At 36.3% G+C, this 16,942-nt stretch overlaps 2 protein-coding genes across 2 annotated transcripts in view; one reads left to right on the top strand and one right to left on the bottom strand.

Moving 5' to 3' along the window:
* The window catches only part of mvb12a (multivesicular body subunit 12A), a 10,413-nt gene extending 2,582 nt beyond the window's left edge, over positions 1 to 7,831 (bottom strand). The window contains exons 1-8 of the mRNA XM_015372606.1: positions 7,740 to 7,831; positions 5,491 to 5,580; positions 3,497 to 3,580; positions 3,294 to 3,393; positions 3,049 to 3,178; positions 1,605 to 1,754; positions 1,405 to 1,514; positions 935 to 993 (exon numbers count right to left, since the gene is read on the bottom strand). Of these exons, the coding sequence (XP_015228092.1) occupies positions 935 to 993; positions 1,405 to 1,514; positions 1,605 to 1,754; positions 3,049 to 3,178; positions 3,294 to 3,393; positions 3,497 to 3,580; positions 5,491 to 5,580 (723 nt within the window). The 5' untranslated portion in view covers positions 7,740 to 7,831. The remainder of the gene's footprint in view (positions 1 to 934; positions 994 to 1,404; positions 1,515 to 1,604; positions 1,755 to 3,048; positions 3,179 to 3,293; positions 3,394 to 3,496; positions 3,581 to 5,490; positions 5,581 to 7,739) is intronic.
* Positions 7,832 to 9,193: 1,362 nt separating this feature from the next.
* On the top strand, positions 9,194 to 13,562 carry LOC107083425 (basement membrane-specific heparan sulfate proteoglycan core protein-like). The gene is made up of 8 exons (XM_015372627.1): positions 9,194 to 9,294; positions 10,073 to 10,219; positions 10,300 to 10,434; positions 10,986 to 11,158; positions 11,245 to 11,431; positions 11,517 to 11,696; positions 13,036 to 13,302; positions 13,392 to 13,562. Exons 1-8 carry the CDS (start codon positions 9,246 to 9,248, stop codon positions 13,394 to 13,396), a joined length of 1,143 nt encoding a protein of 380 aa, XP_015228113.1. The 5' UTR covers positions 9,194 to 9,245; the 3' UTR covers positions 13,397 to 13,562.
* The last annotated feature ends 3,380 nt before the right edge of the window (positions 13,563 to 16,942 follow it).

Below are 16,942 nucleotides of genomic sequence, written 5' to 3'. Positions count from 1 at the left end.
ATGTAGTTGCGCTTTTAGATTTGTAGTTGCAGTTTGCACTTCAGGGCCACCGTAGCTACATTTAAAAGTGTGCCACACATTTCAGACTTTGTCAAAAATCTGTAAAGAATAACTACTTTATGCTGGTTTGTTACCTCTCGGTTCCACTGTAAGTGGCAGTAGGCGTGTGCACCGCAGTGGTGCACTGCCAGGCTTGTCACGACTGATTGAAGCGATTCTAGCCAATCAGAGTGGTTTCACTGGAAGGGTCATGGCGTTCTATAATAATTCTCTATTTTAGCTGTTTGTCAAATCCACGTTATTCTGGAGCAGAGTGGATTGTTCAGGCATGAAGTCAGTTGATGAGGTAAAGCGGATGCGGTCAAGATTAGAAGTAAAACACTACATGTGCAGACTTTGGATTGCATTTCCCTGACCTCTATGTAATGAACAATTACGTTACTACAGGTAAACGACAGCCGTCATAAATATGACCAAGAAATCAAAAGAAAAACCCTACATATGTGAACTCACCTAACATTAAAAACATTAAATAAAGAGCAGGCATGAAAGACTTTGGTAGAGCTATGTTTCTAATTAATTGTTCTTTTTAAATACTACAAGTACACTACTATAGTGCAGTGATGCAATCCTGACTAATCAGAGTCCAACCATGCAGTCGCTCCATTTTGAAAACGCTCCTTGTGGAAGATGGTGTCTGTGAAATGCTGCAGCGTAGTTGAAATCCACATCCAGTGGAACCGAGAGGTTACACAAAAAGATACAGTACAAGTTTGTACTTGTTATATGATAGAATATGGTAAGGTCCAAGGGGTTTAAATATTTGTGCAAAGCTCTGTTATATGCAAGAGAGAAAGAAAAGCTAGCAAAGAAACAGAATTTTCAATCGTTATCTTGTTTTTTTTAAATATTTCAAGAAAAGAGAAAACCATACCATGCCGTTTGCTTGCAGATCAAAATCTGGGTTGAGGCTGAAGGGAACTCCATCTAGAGCTGCACGTAAAAAGGATAAGGAAGTGTTAGAGTAGCTGTTAATCAGCAATGAACAAATAACACCAAGAAAACATTCACAGATCACTTCCAGTGAGCTCCGGGCAGAAATTATGCTGCTAAATAAGCAAGGTTAAGTTATGGTTAAGAATTATACAAAAAAAAGCATGCGGTCATTGGTCAGAGCACCAGATAACAAAGAGCTGTAGCTGAAATAACATAAGAGGAACTTCACTGTAAGCTTAGATGGACACAACGTTTGATGCATAAAAATATTACATAGAAAATCAACTGATCCCTCAGGATGCCTCCTACAGTCAGCAGTCCAGATGACTACTTTTGATCTAGTTATCCAATGAATAAGTGTCACATGTGACGGTATTTGCTGACAATATTGCTGCTCTTCCACATCACCTGTGATAGCCTGAAGACTGCTGTCCCCAGAGGTCTCCTTGACATTCCTAGGCTGCAGACTGTGCCGGCGACTGCTCAGCCGGCTTGGCTGTGGAGCAGAAGGAAGGTTCCTGCAACAAAAATAAGGGTGATGCTGAGCCAAATCAGTAATGCCTGTGGGGTCCAAGCGGTGTTGCTTGCACCTTTCTTTGGAAGTTTACCTGGGTCGGAGAGGAAGAGGAGGAGGAGAGTCCGTTGCTTCATCCAGAGAGAGACCGCGGAGTTCCAAGCTGACACTACGAGGTTTGGCTTTGGGGACGGGGCTGGAAAAGGGTCCCTTTCTGCACCACAGCACATAGCCATGGATGTCGCTGCACAGATTGATTAGAACCTTTAAAGATGTATTGTCTTGAGGAAATACTTACAATTTCATTTCAATAGATCAGAATATTACCCATTTAATACCCTGTGCAATAATCCTTTTAAATAAGAGACTTCAGTGGTTTTATATATATATCTATATATACATAGATATGTGGGCGCACTGTATATACCCCATGCAACTTTTTCTCTTTTTGGCACCTTCTTTTTGACTATTGAGCTGATGCAACAAGTACATTTCTCCACTGTGAGATCAATAAAGTCAATCAATCAATAAGTTAAGTAAAAACGTATTTACTTTGGGCTTTTTAAACACATTGATATAGGTTCGATTTTAGTTTATTGTAATATGGATTTACAATATCAATGAAGCATGCCATGGAGGTGCGCCACTTGTGGATCTAATGAGAAGTTGAGTAGACTTTGGTTTGTAGGCCAATCAAGTACTATGATATAAATTCAACTGAATAATAATAATAATAATTCAACTGAATAAAAAAAAAAAAGTACATTCTGCAATAGAATAATGTTTTATCAACCATGCCACATTTTTTCCTTCCACTTAACTTTCCATTTTATTTGTTTGAACTTGATAAATGTTGGAGGACACACATCAGCAGAGGACATGGCTCTTCAAGCAGGTTTTATAATTCTATTCCTCTCCACTCCTTCTCCAGGGCCAGACTAAAGAATCTTGATTTCCCAATAAAATTTAAAATGTACTTTTATTTAACAAACAGAATGACTGAGTCTTTTTTTTTTCTACTTATCCCAGGAGATTTGCTTATACTGTTGTCCTTAGACTGGAATTACTTAATCCGATTGTTGCGGCAGTTCTAGTTAATGTCTGTTTGTGTCGGCTCCTTAAACCTGCTGACGATAGTTATAGACCTCCTCTTGTAAAGATCCTCCAACCTTCTGGACCTTCCCTTTAAAATCTTCTTAAAGCTTCAGTTATTCCTCTTGCTTGTCCGATTATTTTCCTTCCACTAAACTTTCCATTGAGATGCTCATGCATCATCAGTGTCAAAGAAACATTGAAATAATTGATACTTAATCAAGAGATCTTACACATTATACAAAATGCGTGCCCAATTATGTCTTGATTTGAGGAATTCAACAAACTTACAAGAAATAATCACCTGAAATATATCCCCGTATCTCTAAAAAATTTACAGTTTCTTTTTTAAACCAAAAAAAAAATGACATAAAACTTTTCAAATGAATATTTTTCCCAAGGCCTTCCTATTCGTATGCAGGTTTGCCCACAGGAACATTACTAACCCAACATAAGTGTAGTGCTGCAGCAACATTTTGCTTCTGGCTGTCAGTTTGATATCCAACACAGCCGTCTCTACGCTGGCCACTGGGGAGGTGCGAACGATCACCCGCTTCTTCTTTGACACCGTGGTCTCTGAACACACATTAATTAAACAGTTAGCAACAACTCAAAAACTAGAATTGAGAAAATAACCAAAAACTTGATTATCGTACAAAATCTGAAACAATCTAGGCACTTCTATACGTACTTGGATCAAGGTACTCTGGGATATAACTGTAGCCGTGAGGAATGGAGTCTTTGTCTGAAATAATCTGAATGTCTGAAAGCACCTCACCACGTTTCAGGTCCTGAAGGAGAACAATATGGTTCATTATGGAGGATAAGAGACCATTAGCTGCTGAGGGGAGCTGGAATACCCCAAAATCTGCTTAACATCTCTCTGTTAGTCACCTTGCTGAAGCAGAGGTAGTATCCGGACTTCATGGCAAAGCTGCGAGTGAAGTTTGCTGCTGATCCATCTTCTGTGATACTGATCTGCAGAAAGTTGGGATTTAGAAGATAAACGCATAAGGCAAGCTAAATAAACCAATAGGTCAGTTCCAATGATTAAAAAAGAAAATATAATCTTAAGAGAAATATCTGCCTTTAAATCAATGAGAATGGATTAAATCTGCGTGGGAAGAGTATATTGTCCCTCAGCACAAGATTTCATTAGGTTTTGTTAACAGTGTCATTATACTATTGCTGTTATGTGCCAATAACTCATTTCAGACACATATTTTAAAAGGGCCCTATCACATATTGCACCTATAAAAACCTCACCAAAAAACAAATGTTCATGTGAATATGAAGGAATACACGCCAAGCATTGGTCCAGATAACGCTCACTTTGTTATTTTTGAGCCAGAAAATAATGATTTTACATGGTGTGATCAGCAGACATCGCACGCTGTCGCCAACTGCTGTCAGTACTTACTCATGCATCCATCAACTTGGCAGTTTCCTTCTGTTTAGCTCCCACTTCAGCGAAAAACACCAACATTTCTAATGTTTTTCAAGCATAGATAGACTGAGACAGTATTTTTGGCCAATTGTTATTATATTTTTCTTTATTGGATGATACTTTCTTGTGTTCTCCAATTCATTAGTGCATTCAGCAGCTGTGCCTTGCAATCATGAGCATCAGAGCTGCCACTAACGACTAATTTTCTAGTGAGTAATCTTTCGAATAATTTTTCAATTACCGGTAGTCGACTAATCTTAATTTAATTTAATTAAATCCAATTCAATTCAGTTTATTTCTATAGTGCCAATTCACAACACACGTCATCTCAAGGAACTTTACAGTTCAACCAGATCATACACTCAAATTGATACAAAGTTTTCTATCTAAGGAAAACCAGTTGATTGCATCGACTCATTGACTCTAATGCAATCCCTCACAATAAGCATGCTTGTAGCGACAGTGGAGAGGAAAAACTCCCTTTAACAGGAAGAAACCTTCAGGAGAACCAGGCTCAGTGTGAGCGGCCATCTGCTGAGGCCGACTGGGGTTCAAGGAGACAGAAGAGGAGATACAAAAGGTATGACTAATTTCCCCCCTAAAAAAATCCCCACTGCTTGGGGTTGGCAAAGCAGCTGCAGTGTGGTGACGCCAAGTAAAAAAAAAAAAAAAATTGTTTTGTTTCTTGGAAAAAAAAGCCGATAAACAGGCTGACAAAAAATAATCAGAGACGAAAAAAAAATCTGTAGATGAATTTTACGAGTAAGCCGACTAATCATGGCAGCACTAAAGAGCATGAATTGCCACTCCCTCCATTTGATATCCAATAAATTTTGTTAAAATTTTCTAGTAAATGTTAATATTTCTGAGTAAGTTAATGTTTTTGTAACATTTGTTATTATTATTCCATTTTATAATGAACATGGAAGAAAAAGCAATATCAGCTTAAGAAATGGGAAAGAGAGAATGGTTGCACACGTAGGGGATCGGTTCAATTTCTTTTTTACTTTTCATACTTGGACCTTTTCTCTCTTTTACTCATACCCACACCTGCAATATGCCAGGTGGTCTCTTTTATGCTAAACACAAAAAAAAAAAACTTAAGTTTACTTTGAAATTGACCAAAAACAAAGTGTAAAACAACAAGGTGCTATAACCGATATTAACCAGATGGAGAAATGGTGGAGAAATGTTTAAAATATTATAATATGTGAATGGAGAGAAGTTTACTTACTGGTTTTCAAAAATGCTATCTTGATGAGTTTTAAAGAATACTCCAAAGGAGGACTAAGTGATATTACATGTAGAAACCAGATCCATTAGTTTTAAGTAATAACATCCTTCTAACCTTACAATATTCAGCTTATTGTGACTTTCTTGGAGCCATATTTTGAGCTAAAGAGAAAAAAAATCTTATAAGACTATAAATGTGTTTTCCTACCAAGGTGAACTCTTTGGGACAATAACCGGCGCTGGAGGTCCAGGCCACTGCTGTCAATGGCAGGACTTTCCCCTGCAGATTCAAGGACATCTATAGAAGAAATAATGAAAATTACAAAAACAGAATGCACTTATTTTTCCTAAGAAGCCTACTTAAAAGCTGCCGCCTAAACAAAAAGTCCCTTATTTGTGTAAACATGAAAACAATCTAAATTAGCTAACAATCCTCAGGGTTTAGCTTTTAATTTAGGATGATTATTTTATCTTTAAATCATTGTTTCTCCAATGAGGACTGATCTTTACAGCTAATGTTTATCGAAGCTGAATAATCAGACGTACAGCGTTTTCTGGACATTTAGTCAAAGAACTGATGAGGGACATCAGATTGGAGGGTCAAGATCAGTGCGTTTGTGGGCGCGTCCTCCTATTTGGTACTGAAGGAACATTATTTGTGTCCATATGACAACAAGTGGCCAACAGGCTTCATTGTTTCAGACAGCCAGGTCACATTTAGTCTGATCACTAAACAATGACCAACAGAAAGAAACTATTCAGTGAAAGACATTCTGCTGGTGCAGCAGGAGAAGCTCAATAAACAGAGAGAGCCCACACCAGAGCCCGCCTTTGCATGTTAGAATGGATTGTCTCGGAGTTTTTATTGCTCTTTAAAATATGAATGCTGTTTGGTCATTTTTTCTTTTCTTATCAGAGTTCTAGCATTTGGAAGACCTATTTGGTCTTATTTACATGCATGCATCATTTTATTTTTTATCAAATATTAAGTATTTTTGTTTTCTTTGACCTGCTTTGAATTTTGAAATTTGATACTAATCCCTTTAACAGAGCAGAAACTGGTTTTATTTTGTGACCCACTTCACCTTATCAGGAGCCAGGAAGCCCAACAGAACCATAGATACACAATGCTTCAACGATACACAGCGCAAATATATATATATATATATATATATATATATATATATATATATATATGAGTTCTGGATAGAGCTACGGAAAGGGATTAGGGACACTGAAAAAAATAAAAAAAGTTTACATGTTTTTTAAAATATTATTTCAGTTTAATATGTTCTCAGAAATCTGACTTTTTTTTCTCAGAAATCTGACTTTTTTCCCCCCGCAGATTTCTGACTTTAATCTCAGAATTCTTTTTTTTTTTTTTCCAGAATTCTGACTTTTTTCCTCATAAATATGACTTTAATCCCAGAATTCTGACTTTAATCTCAGAAATCTGACTTTAATCTCAGAAATTTGACTTTTTTTCCTCAGAATTCTGACTTTTTTCGTCAGAAATATGACTTTAATCTCAAAATTCTGAATTTAATCTCAGAAATCTGACTTTAATCTCAGAAATCTGACTTTTTTCCCCTCAGAATTCTGACTTTTTTCGTCAGAAATATGACTTTAATCTCAGAATTCTGAATTTAATCTCAGAAATCTGACTTTAATCTCAGAAATGTGACTTTTTTCCCCTCAGAATTCTGACTTTTTTCCTCAGAAATCTGACTTTAATCTCAGAAATCTGCCTTTAATCTTTTTTTTAATCAGAATTCAGCCTTTAATATAAATAATAAAGAAATTCTGATTCTAAATGTGATCAATGAATAATCATGTTTTCAGCCACAATTTGCTTTTACCTTTAATTTCTGGAAACTAGCAGCAGCTGAACATTTTGCCCTGTGAGAGGCTTCTAGAACAGGAATAAATCTCCCATTCTTATCTCCTTACCAAACAGCAATATGTCAATATATATGAGCTTTAACAAAAAGTTAAGAAACGAAGGAAACAATAATTATTATCATCATCATCATCATCAATTCTGTTTTATATGTGTACAGGAATCGGTATTCTCATTCAGTTTGTCTATAAAGATCTCATTGTCATTAAGTGAACATTATGTTTTAACAGCGGAGGAACAATAATAACCTGTTGCTCTCAGGTACATTAACTCTTTATTAACTTATCTCAAAGGCTAGAAGCCGCGATCACATCAGATCTTTGGTATCTTAAACCATTAGGAAACTAAACTTAATGGTTGTCCTATTAAAATTTCACATTATCTATCATATATCACAGAATGTAGCGATATTCCAACTAATATAAACAATACAAGCTGAGTTAACCATAGGCTCGATTCTTCAGTTGACAAACTTCCCTGTTTCCAACTCAAAATAAACCAAATGCTGCTTGTTTCACATTAAGGCAAATACAGGAAATAAAGGTGGAAATTCTTACTCTGTCTGTAAAGTTGTCAGTTTTTCCCGGTGAATAAAGAACTTGTGAGCTCCTAGCCCAAATGTTCCAATCGCTGTCGTGGAAGCAGGAAGTTCTCAATTAATTTAAACTACATTTCCCATCAGCCTCGGACCTTACGTCATTGCAAGGAAGCAATTATTTCAATATGAACCACAAGGTGGCAGCAGTAGCTCTATTTATTGTGAATTTAATTATATTTTTGGTCGTTCTTGTTGATATTTGGTTCCTATTTTAGATAAAGCCTTCTGAGTTCAAATGTAAAATAATAATAATAATAATAATAATAATAAATAAAACACACTCACAGACACACAAAAAAATTACAATACATAAAAATGTCAGCAGAGACAAATTACCTAACAATCAAACTTCTCTAGAGGGATGAACCGTGACAGTACATTTGAAATTATCTTTGCAACAAAATATCTTTATTCTTTTTTTTTTTTTTTACGGGCTTTTTGACCAACTATGGGCAGTAGAGGTGGGGAGAAAATGAGTTAATTCTATGAGAATGTTTGCTGATCATTCCCTAAACTGGAATGATTAATGTTTGGGTTGGTAAAAGGCTGATTTTTGAAGTACTAAAAATGATCTTTTAGAAATTAAGAATGCTTTAAAAAAATATCTACGCTTTGGATATCTAATTGTCACTATTTGTCATTGCAATAATTTTTTTTTTACATTCTAGAGTAAGAAATTGTTTATGAATAGATTATACTTTTTAGACTTTTTTTCTATATCTAGGTTTGTATTCATAACCATATTTAATTTGTTTTGTTAGCGATTTTTTTGTTTGACAATCTACCTTCCCTCGGGTTATTAGCTTACATTTTTCTCTCATCTGCTCATCAATTTGTTTGTCTGACACTCCGTATATTCTTCCTAATTTGAAAAAACACCAGTATATAACACTTAACATGTAAAAAAAATAAATATGGCGTAAGATAATTTAGGTTTGCAATTCTTAGTTGAAGGACTGTATGAGCTTCTCTGATCTATAGATTACAAAAAGGGGATGAAACTGCTGATTTTCAGCATGCATTTATAATCTTAACCTTATTTTCCAAAATGGTTGGTGGGTACATTTTTAATGTAAGATTCACATGCATCACTTTTTACTTTATTTTAGATTTTAATAGTATGACTGAGCATTTTTATACATGTATCCACTGGCTATTTATTTATTTCCTACAAGGAAATTCCTACAAAGCAGAGTGAATCTATGAAAACTAAAAAAAGACTGATTTACTTTTCCTCAACACAACAATACAAACATTCTCAAACAACCATTCAAATAGAAAGGAAATCAGACAATCATTAGCTTAAAAGCAGGAAGAATATGTTATAATCAGCTTCTGGTACGTGACTGGCCCCCGCAGACAGTATTTGGAAAAGGGGGTCAGCAAGGAGGAAGGATTAAAGTTCAAAAGTGATAACAGGGGAGGTTGTGTAGAGCAGTGACAGTGAGTTCGTTCTTTGCTCATCATGGATTCATCTGCTGCAGCTCTTATATTCTGCTCCTTGATATGTTTAGGTAAGAATTACAGTTCTATTCACACAAAAAAGGGTTTTTATATGATTTTAAAGAACCAAAAAAAGGTTGCTATATTTTTTCACAGTTTTTTTCCCCCAATTGGTTTAAAATCTAAGGTAAAACAAGACTGTATCTTTTGGCAAAAAAAGTTCTTTAACTCTGTTGGAAGGGTAATTTTTTGTCACTTTATGAAGCATTTGACTTGTGTTTTAGTGCTGTACATATTACTTAATAAAGAAAACAAAAAGTAAATCTTTTTTTGCAACATATATATATATATTTTTATTAGGAAGCAATGCCCATTACAGTAGAGATGTGTGTCCATGTGCACATTGGGTAACAGTAATTAACAATATGTGCATTTTGGCATCGTAAAAATATTTTGCAGCTCGAAGAGTTGAGAATAAGGCGTACAATAGACCCCCTACGAAGTTTTTGTTAATTAAATGGTACGGACAGTATAGCACACAACTGAAAATAAATAAATAAAATTTAAAAAGTAAGTTAAATTAAAAATTATTATAGAGCGCAATAATAAATGCAACATATTTTTTGGTTTAATGGTGCAGTTATACAATTTGTTGTTTTTAAGTTTTCTTTTAGGTAAGGGTTGCTATTTTGCCACCAAAGCGTCTATTTTTTTAAGATATATTTGCTTTGGGGTGATTGTTTATTTACACTTTGTTTCTCTCTGTCTCTGTTTAAAGATTCACAGAGTTGATTTGTACTTGTTTTCGTCCTCACATGTGACAGCTGTATCTGTCTCTGTCTCTGTTAGGGACGACTCAGGCTCCAGTTGTCTCTGTAGAGCCTCGAACCGCCACTGTCCTTCAAGGAGAGTCTGTCAGCTACAGTTGCCAGGTAAAAAGCACCGTCCAACCAGTTCAGCTGGAGTGGAGAAAAGGCAATAATCAAGCTTTGCCAGGTCAGAAGTACTAACACAGTTTGTATAATATTGCCAAAATCTGTGAGGATACACTGAATGGTCTTTTTTTTCCGGCCCAGACAATGTAAAGGTTGGTCGTGATGGATCTGTGCTGACGATTGCAAATGTTCGTCCTGGAAACCATGGCCAGTATCGCTGTGTGGCCATTAGTGCCGCTGGTCGCAGCTTTGCCAACGCTGTGCTTAATGTCAAATGTAAGTGTGACCCATGCTTTAAGCACCACTAGTAATAACCACAACAGCCTTTCATTCCACCAGACTTTCACACATGCAAAGAAGTTTTATTAGGTTCACACTTTATAGAAAATATCCTGAACGCAAAGTAACGTTGCTTACAAGTTTACAAAGAAATAATACTAGATTATTTAATGTTAAAACAATGGCTAACACAGGGGACTATGCTTACCTTGTGTAACATTTAATTAATTATTCTTGAAAATATTCAGATGCTTGAAGAAAAACATGTAATAAAACACATAAATAAAATGACTTAAATGCTCCCAAAGCAAATACATACACAAATAGCAGGTGAATATGCAGGACTAATAAAAAAAAAAAAAAAAAAATGACTTAAATGCTCCCAAAGCAAATACATACACAAATAGCAGGTGAATATGCAGGACTAATTAAAAACAAAAAAAAGCCTAGTCACTTTGGTTTGTGGTGGCCCAACATGACTGTTATATTTTGTGGGGGGACAACCAGCATATCAGAGTAGCATATTTATGCACCTCCGTATCTCTTAGTTCCTCCTAAGGTAAAGCTGACACCTGCGGGCCCCCTGCAGATCACGACAGGGGACCCTGTGACCGTGGAGTGTAGTGCTACTGGCAGGCCACGCCCCACCCTTACCTGGAAACGCAGAGGATCCACACTTCAATTAGTATCTCAGGAGATAAATGACGTCAAGATAATAAAGGTAAAACAAGATAAAAAGAAAGGTTGCACTTGAATCTTTTTTTAAATTTCAGATAAGTGAAATAAAATGTTCGACTGTTCTCCCAGTGGCCTTCCACACGCCCAGAAGACTCGGGAGTGTACGTCTGCCAGGCTGTCAACGTTTTAGGGGAATCTGAGGCTGCAGTGGAGATCACTGTGGTGGGTCCCCCTGGAGCTCCAGTGGCCTCAGTGAATCCTGGAGAGATGACAGTTATTGAGGGACAAACTGTAACAATGGAGTGTAAGGCTACAGGTAGGATGTCTGTTAGTGTTTTCTAAAAACAAAAACCCCAGAACATTCCAGCTGTGATCCTGGTTCTTTAATGTATCCTCCCTAGGATCCCCTCCTCCAGTCATAACCTGGTCCAAGCTACGAGCACCCCTGCCCTGGAAGCACACTGTTGCTGATGGAGTTCTGACTCTAAATGGGGTGGGGCGCCAAGACTCAGGACAATACATCTGCAATGCAACCAACATAAACGGCTATAGTGAGGCCTACACTGACATGGAGGTGGAAAGTGAGTTCATGGTTTTGGTGCTTTCTATTCTAAAATTATTATACCTGTCACAATACTAATATCACAAAGGGCTGTGTTAAAATACAATACTGCTGCATAAAATTTTACAAGGGCTATTCAATTTAATTCTGTTTTTGATAAAGCGGCAATTCGCAACATGTCATCTCAGGGCACTTTACAGAGACAATTCAACCAGATCATACTACAGTGAGATTGATTCAAAGTTTTATATTTAAGGAAAACCAGAAGGTTGCATCGACTCATTCACTCGAAGGCAAACCCTCACACCAATCATGCTTGTAGTGACAGTGGAGAGGAAAAACTCCCTTTTAACAGGAAGAAACCTCCAACAGAACTAGGTTCAGTGTGAGCGGCCCCGTCCAGGAAACACACAGCCAGGCAGATGAGCTCTGAGCCAGCTCCCACGTCAGAGGATGAAGAGAGCACATCCAATTAGTCACAGTAAGAGAAACAGGACTACAGTGAGAGAGAGGCCAAGTTCCAACATTTATAAATAAAGGTGTTGATGGCAGCAGCACAGCTGATATTTCTCTCCAGGATGGAGTCACAGCCAAACAGTACCAGACCAGATGAAGCTACTACAAGAAAAAGCATAGAGAGCTTAATGTTAGAGATTGAACTATCAAATTCTGCAGAGTGGGAGTATAGAGAGAGAATGAAGCAGAATGATGAAAAAGGGTCCCTATGTCCTCCAGCAGTCTAAGCCTATAGCAGTATAACTATAGAGATAGCTCAGGATTATCTGAGCCACTCTAACCATGAGCTTTGTCCAAAAAGATAAGGGCTATAAACACATTATTTACTGATATGATAAGATATACTTTCACTGGAAATATTTCCACATAAAAACCTACAGCATCTAAGGTCCCAGGGAGTGAAATGGTTGCAAAAATGAGTAAATGTGATTTATGGCATCTAATATAACTATTACAATATTAGTTTTTTGTTTGTACCTAAAGAGTAAAAACATAAACTTAATATAGACTAACAGTAAGGCAGTGGTAAAATCAATCACAAAGCACTTCAAAGACAGCGACTCTAACCATAAAAGCTGTTTGTATTCTTATTGTGTTTCACACAGAAAAAAATCAATAATAATGCACCTATTTCTACTTCTTTTTCCTCTGTTAATGATCCTCTTAATTAAATCCAGCAATGTTTATCTTCCAGTAAAAAAAAACTCATTTTAAGACGGCTTCTTTTTTACTCCTCTCAAAGCCACCACCTGTAAACAAACCAAAAAAGCTGTCTGTCCCTAACCTTTACACAGTCCCTCTCCTCAAAACAATGATCATGTATTTTTTTCCTCCACATGCAGCTCCTCCATACGCCACCTGCCTCCCTGACCAGGTACGCCTTCAGCCTGGAAACTCTCTCATAATCCAGTGCCTCGCCCACGGCTCTCATCCAATCCAGTTCACCTGGAGCCGTGTGGGAAGAGGTAATTTACCTGCTGGAGCAGAAACCACCAAGGATGGGAAACTGATAATAGCCAGCGTTAAACTAAGTGACAGTGGAACGTACAAATGTGTGGCTACCAACCACATCGGCTCCAGTGAGGCCTCTGCAAAAATTATCATAAAAGGTAAGATGAGCTTTTGAAAGACTCCAAATCAATGATTCACATTTTTTGTAATATTCTTAACTCTCTCTCTCTCTTTTTTGTCATTACAGCCTAAATAAGGATGGAAATCCAAGTTTCTCACTGGAATACAAATGTATGCAGTAAAAATGATATTTAATATATAAATGTATTGCAGAGAATGAATGCCAAGATTTCTAATTAGAATACTTGTTCAAGAATTACAATACCGCTTTGATTGTTTGCTCTTATTGGGAATTAAAGCTAAGAAAAATATTTGATTTGAAAATTGAAATGTCTATTTATGTACGTTTTACTTTAGATCGTTAAACCAAGGGCATTAACCAAACAAATACAAAATTCTGTTTTATAAAGTGAATCATTTAGATTGATTAATACTATACTTTGTAAAACATATCTTTTTATTCTACATATTTGTTCTATAGACTGGAAAATAAGGGTAAAATTTAAACAATATTGAAAAAGAAATGTAGCTCAACTTCTTGCTGTGAAAAAGAATGTATCCCCTTACATATTTCTTCTATTTTTGCTTTTTTCATGCTTAATTGTTCAGTTTAAAGACATTTTAATACAGAAATTACTTCAAAAAATACAAGTTCAAAAAGAACACGGAACAACACCTAAAGCAATGTAAGCCTACTTTGCTTCATTTCATGATTCAATAGGAAGAATCTCATTTGGCACAAATGGCATTTCAGGGCGAGATCCAAAGTGAAAAACACAAATGCCCATTAATCATTGACCGAGAAATTGGAAAAACTTTCTAAGGAATGGATAGTTTATGAACTTTTTTGAAAATGTATTTGAATTAAATTAACACTGTAAGAGCAGCAGGAAAAAAATACTGTGCAGTTGTAAAAAAAAAAAAGGGGACAACCAGTTATCACAAATGGAAATGTATGTAAGTATATGCAGTATTTAACTATGTTTGAAGGTTTCTACTACAAGGAATTGTGTAGCCTCTTTACTTAAAGGACACAAAACAAGTATCATTTATGTTAAAATTAAGTCTTCGTCAAATTTGGTAGGAAATGACTGAAAAGACAGAAATCCTGCCTGAGAAAAGGAAAGGAAATGGGCTTCAAACATATCAAAATATATGCATCAGGAAGAAATATTTTTTTCACAATATACTCATAGATGTGCAAAAATACCTTAATGAATCTGGTTTGAGAGAGAGAGAAAGATAGAGAAAGGGTTCCCCTACGTGGCTGCAAATCACTGGGTTGTTATCTTGATCTGACTGATTGCCGACAGTTGAAATGCAAACAAAAAATAACAGTCCAGGGTGCACTGAAAGTTCAGAGTATGAGGCCTGCCTGTAAGAAAAAAGGGCAATGAAACAAACCAGCAGTGGAATAAATAGAGATACTGATGACATATTACAAAGGGTTAAGCATACTGTTTTATCTTTAAATAATCTTACTAGCTGCATTAGCAGCAATTTTATAAAATCTCCAGGAACACTGCCACATTCTGCACCCCAACCCTAAAAAGCTGAATGAAACCATGGCCAAAGTACCACCTTCTACCCTTTGAACTTCAGGACCAGTGAAATAAGAGAAAGTTACAGAGGTGTAAAGTGCAGAACAGCATCTTCTGATGGATCAAAACACCTGGTTTTTAAGTATAGGATGTGAATAAAGCATGTGTAATTGTTGTAGAAAAAAAAATAAAAAATAAAATAATATATATATATATATATATATATATATATATATATATATATATATATATATATATATATNTATATATATATATATATATATAAATATAAATATATAGGTTCATATAATGATGAGCTGTCAATATAGACAAGTTGACTGACTCCTCTGAGAAATGTAAAATTGAGTTAAAAGTTATACATATAAAAATAATTAGGTGGATTCCTAAAAATAAGAAGTGAACTTGTCGTACCTCAGGATTTCAGAGTAGAAAACCATCTAGTTTGATCAGAGGATCAATAGAAGGATGTGCTGCATTTGTTAACACAAGGCCTGGGCGGAAAGTCAGCAGGAATGACCACAGAAAACAGCTACTGCTGCTTCTTATCAGACCAGGTTGACGTATAAGCTGATTCCCAAATTATTTCCAGTGCGTCATTCTACAGAGAGACAGTTTTCCCAAATATTTTCCAAGTTTTTCAGGAAAGGAGGTTTCAACTAATTCACTCTCTGGCCAGACTCTGCAACTCACACACACAAAAAGCAAGATAACCATCTGCCTCAGTCAAAGTGAATTTCATACATCATTTAATGACAACTGGAAAAGACTAAATAAGAACTTTTTGAAATGATTGGAAAGAGAAACATTTTTCTTAAAAGTATGGAAAGTTGCATCAGAATGAGCAATGTCTGAAACGACTGGAATAGTTTCCTTATGACAGATGGGACCAAAGTAGAGATGGGATACCCAACATACACATCAATGTCCTGAAAACCAAGTACAGTAAGGTGTTGGAGGGGTGATAGTTTAGGTCTCCACTAACACAACTAACCCAGAGGGCCCCTGTGCTCTAAAGGGGCCATCCGTCCTGCAGATAAAAACATACGGCAGGAAACTGATCCCAGATACAGCAGCACAGTAGAAAAATAACGGCAAAGACAGAGAAACAAGATAACGCAATGGCACACTCAAAGTCCAGACTTCAAACCTAGCCATAAGGCTATCCTTGGACATCAATGAGCTGAAACTATGTTATGTAGAAAAGTGGGCCAGAGCTTCTAAGCAACACTCAAAATGAGAGAAATATTCAATCTTAAAAATAATTCCTGTCTCAGCTGATGCTGCAAGTGATAAATCTGTCTTTTTTTGCACAGGTGTGGTTAGATTTAGATCATTTTAGAACCCATATGATGATGATATCAATATACGTTTCCTCTAACTGTGACCTCATATCGATAATATTTAATCAGAAATGTGAGATTCACTCCACTGTTCCAGGACACATCTCTTCAAGTTTCAAACAAAAAACATAAAATGTACACAATGTGCATCGCAAAATATCACACATTTCTGCTGTTGTTCTAGTACACAGTTTCCTTTAGTCTGCATAAACACAATGTCACAAAGATTCTGATAAACCCTTTTAACAGATGTATCTTTCACCATATGCAAGTGTCAACATAAATGTACAGCAGTGTTCACACTTTAACCACGAGCCGAATGTTCTTTCTTCTTTCTGTTTTTGGTATTCACAATGTAGGCTTTAGAGAGAAATACGCCTGAGAATGTCCTGCTCTTTGCTTTCACACATCAGCATGTTTTTCTTTCTGCCATGAAAGTACTTAAAATCCAGCTGAACATTATTCAGTCTTTAACCACATGATGGCAGTATGGAGCCTACAATTCACATATTGCCCTCTGGCCAAAGAAGCATTCTGAGCTGTTGCATGCTTAACAAATGGAGGGACAGATGCACTGAGCATATGTGGTAAAATCTTTCCAAATGACTTGATGTAATACAAACATTCACAAAAGACAGAGCGCTGATCTGTCTTTCACTGGTCTTAACAGCTGTCTGTCTACATGGGGATTATCTCCGCCCACTGAACAAAGTTTTATTTGACCAGATCCACATGTTACAACATGCAAGGACCACTGGTCCAGCTGCTGAAAGTAG

The sequence above is a fragment of the Cyprinodon variegatus genome, unplaced genomic scaffold, assembly GCF_000732505.1.
Source record: "Cyprinodon variegatus isolate N-32 unplaced genomic scaffold, C_variegatus-1.0 Scaffold74, whole genome shotgun sequence".
In the NCBI taxonomy this organism is placed as follows: Eukaryota; Metazoa; Chordata; class Actinopteri; order Cyprinodontiformes; family Cyprinodontidae; genus Cyprinodon; species Cyprinodon variegatus.
The sequence above is the reverse complement of the archived record's forward strand: the minus strand, read 5'-3'. Positions and strand labels throughout refer to the sequence as shown.

Bases quoted from the DNA above. Each gene is read 5' to 3' on its own strand.
- LOC107083425 (XM_015372627.1), top strand. From the start codon at position 9,246: ATGGATTCATCTGCTGCAGCTCTTATATTCTGCTCCTTGATATGTTTA. The intron at 9,295-10,072 runs GTAAGAATTACA...TGTCTCTGTTAG, and splicing joins CTGCTCCTTGATATGTTTAG to GGACGACTCAGGCTCCAGTT. The intron at 11,432-11,516 runs GTAGGATGTCTG...TATCCTCCCTAG, and splicing joins AATGGAGTGTAAGGCTACAG to GATCCCCTCCTCCAGTCATA.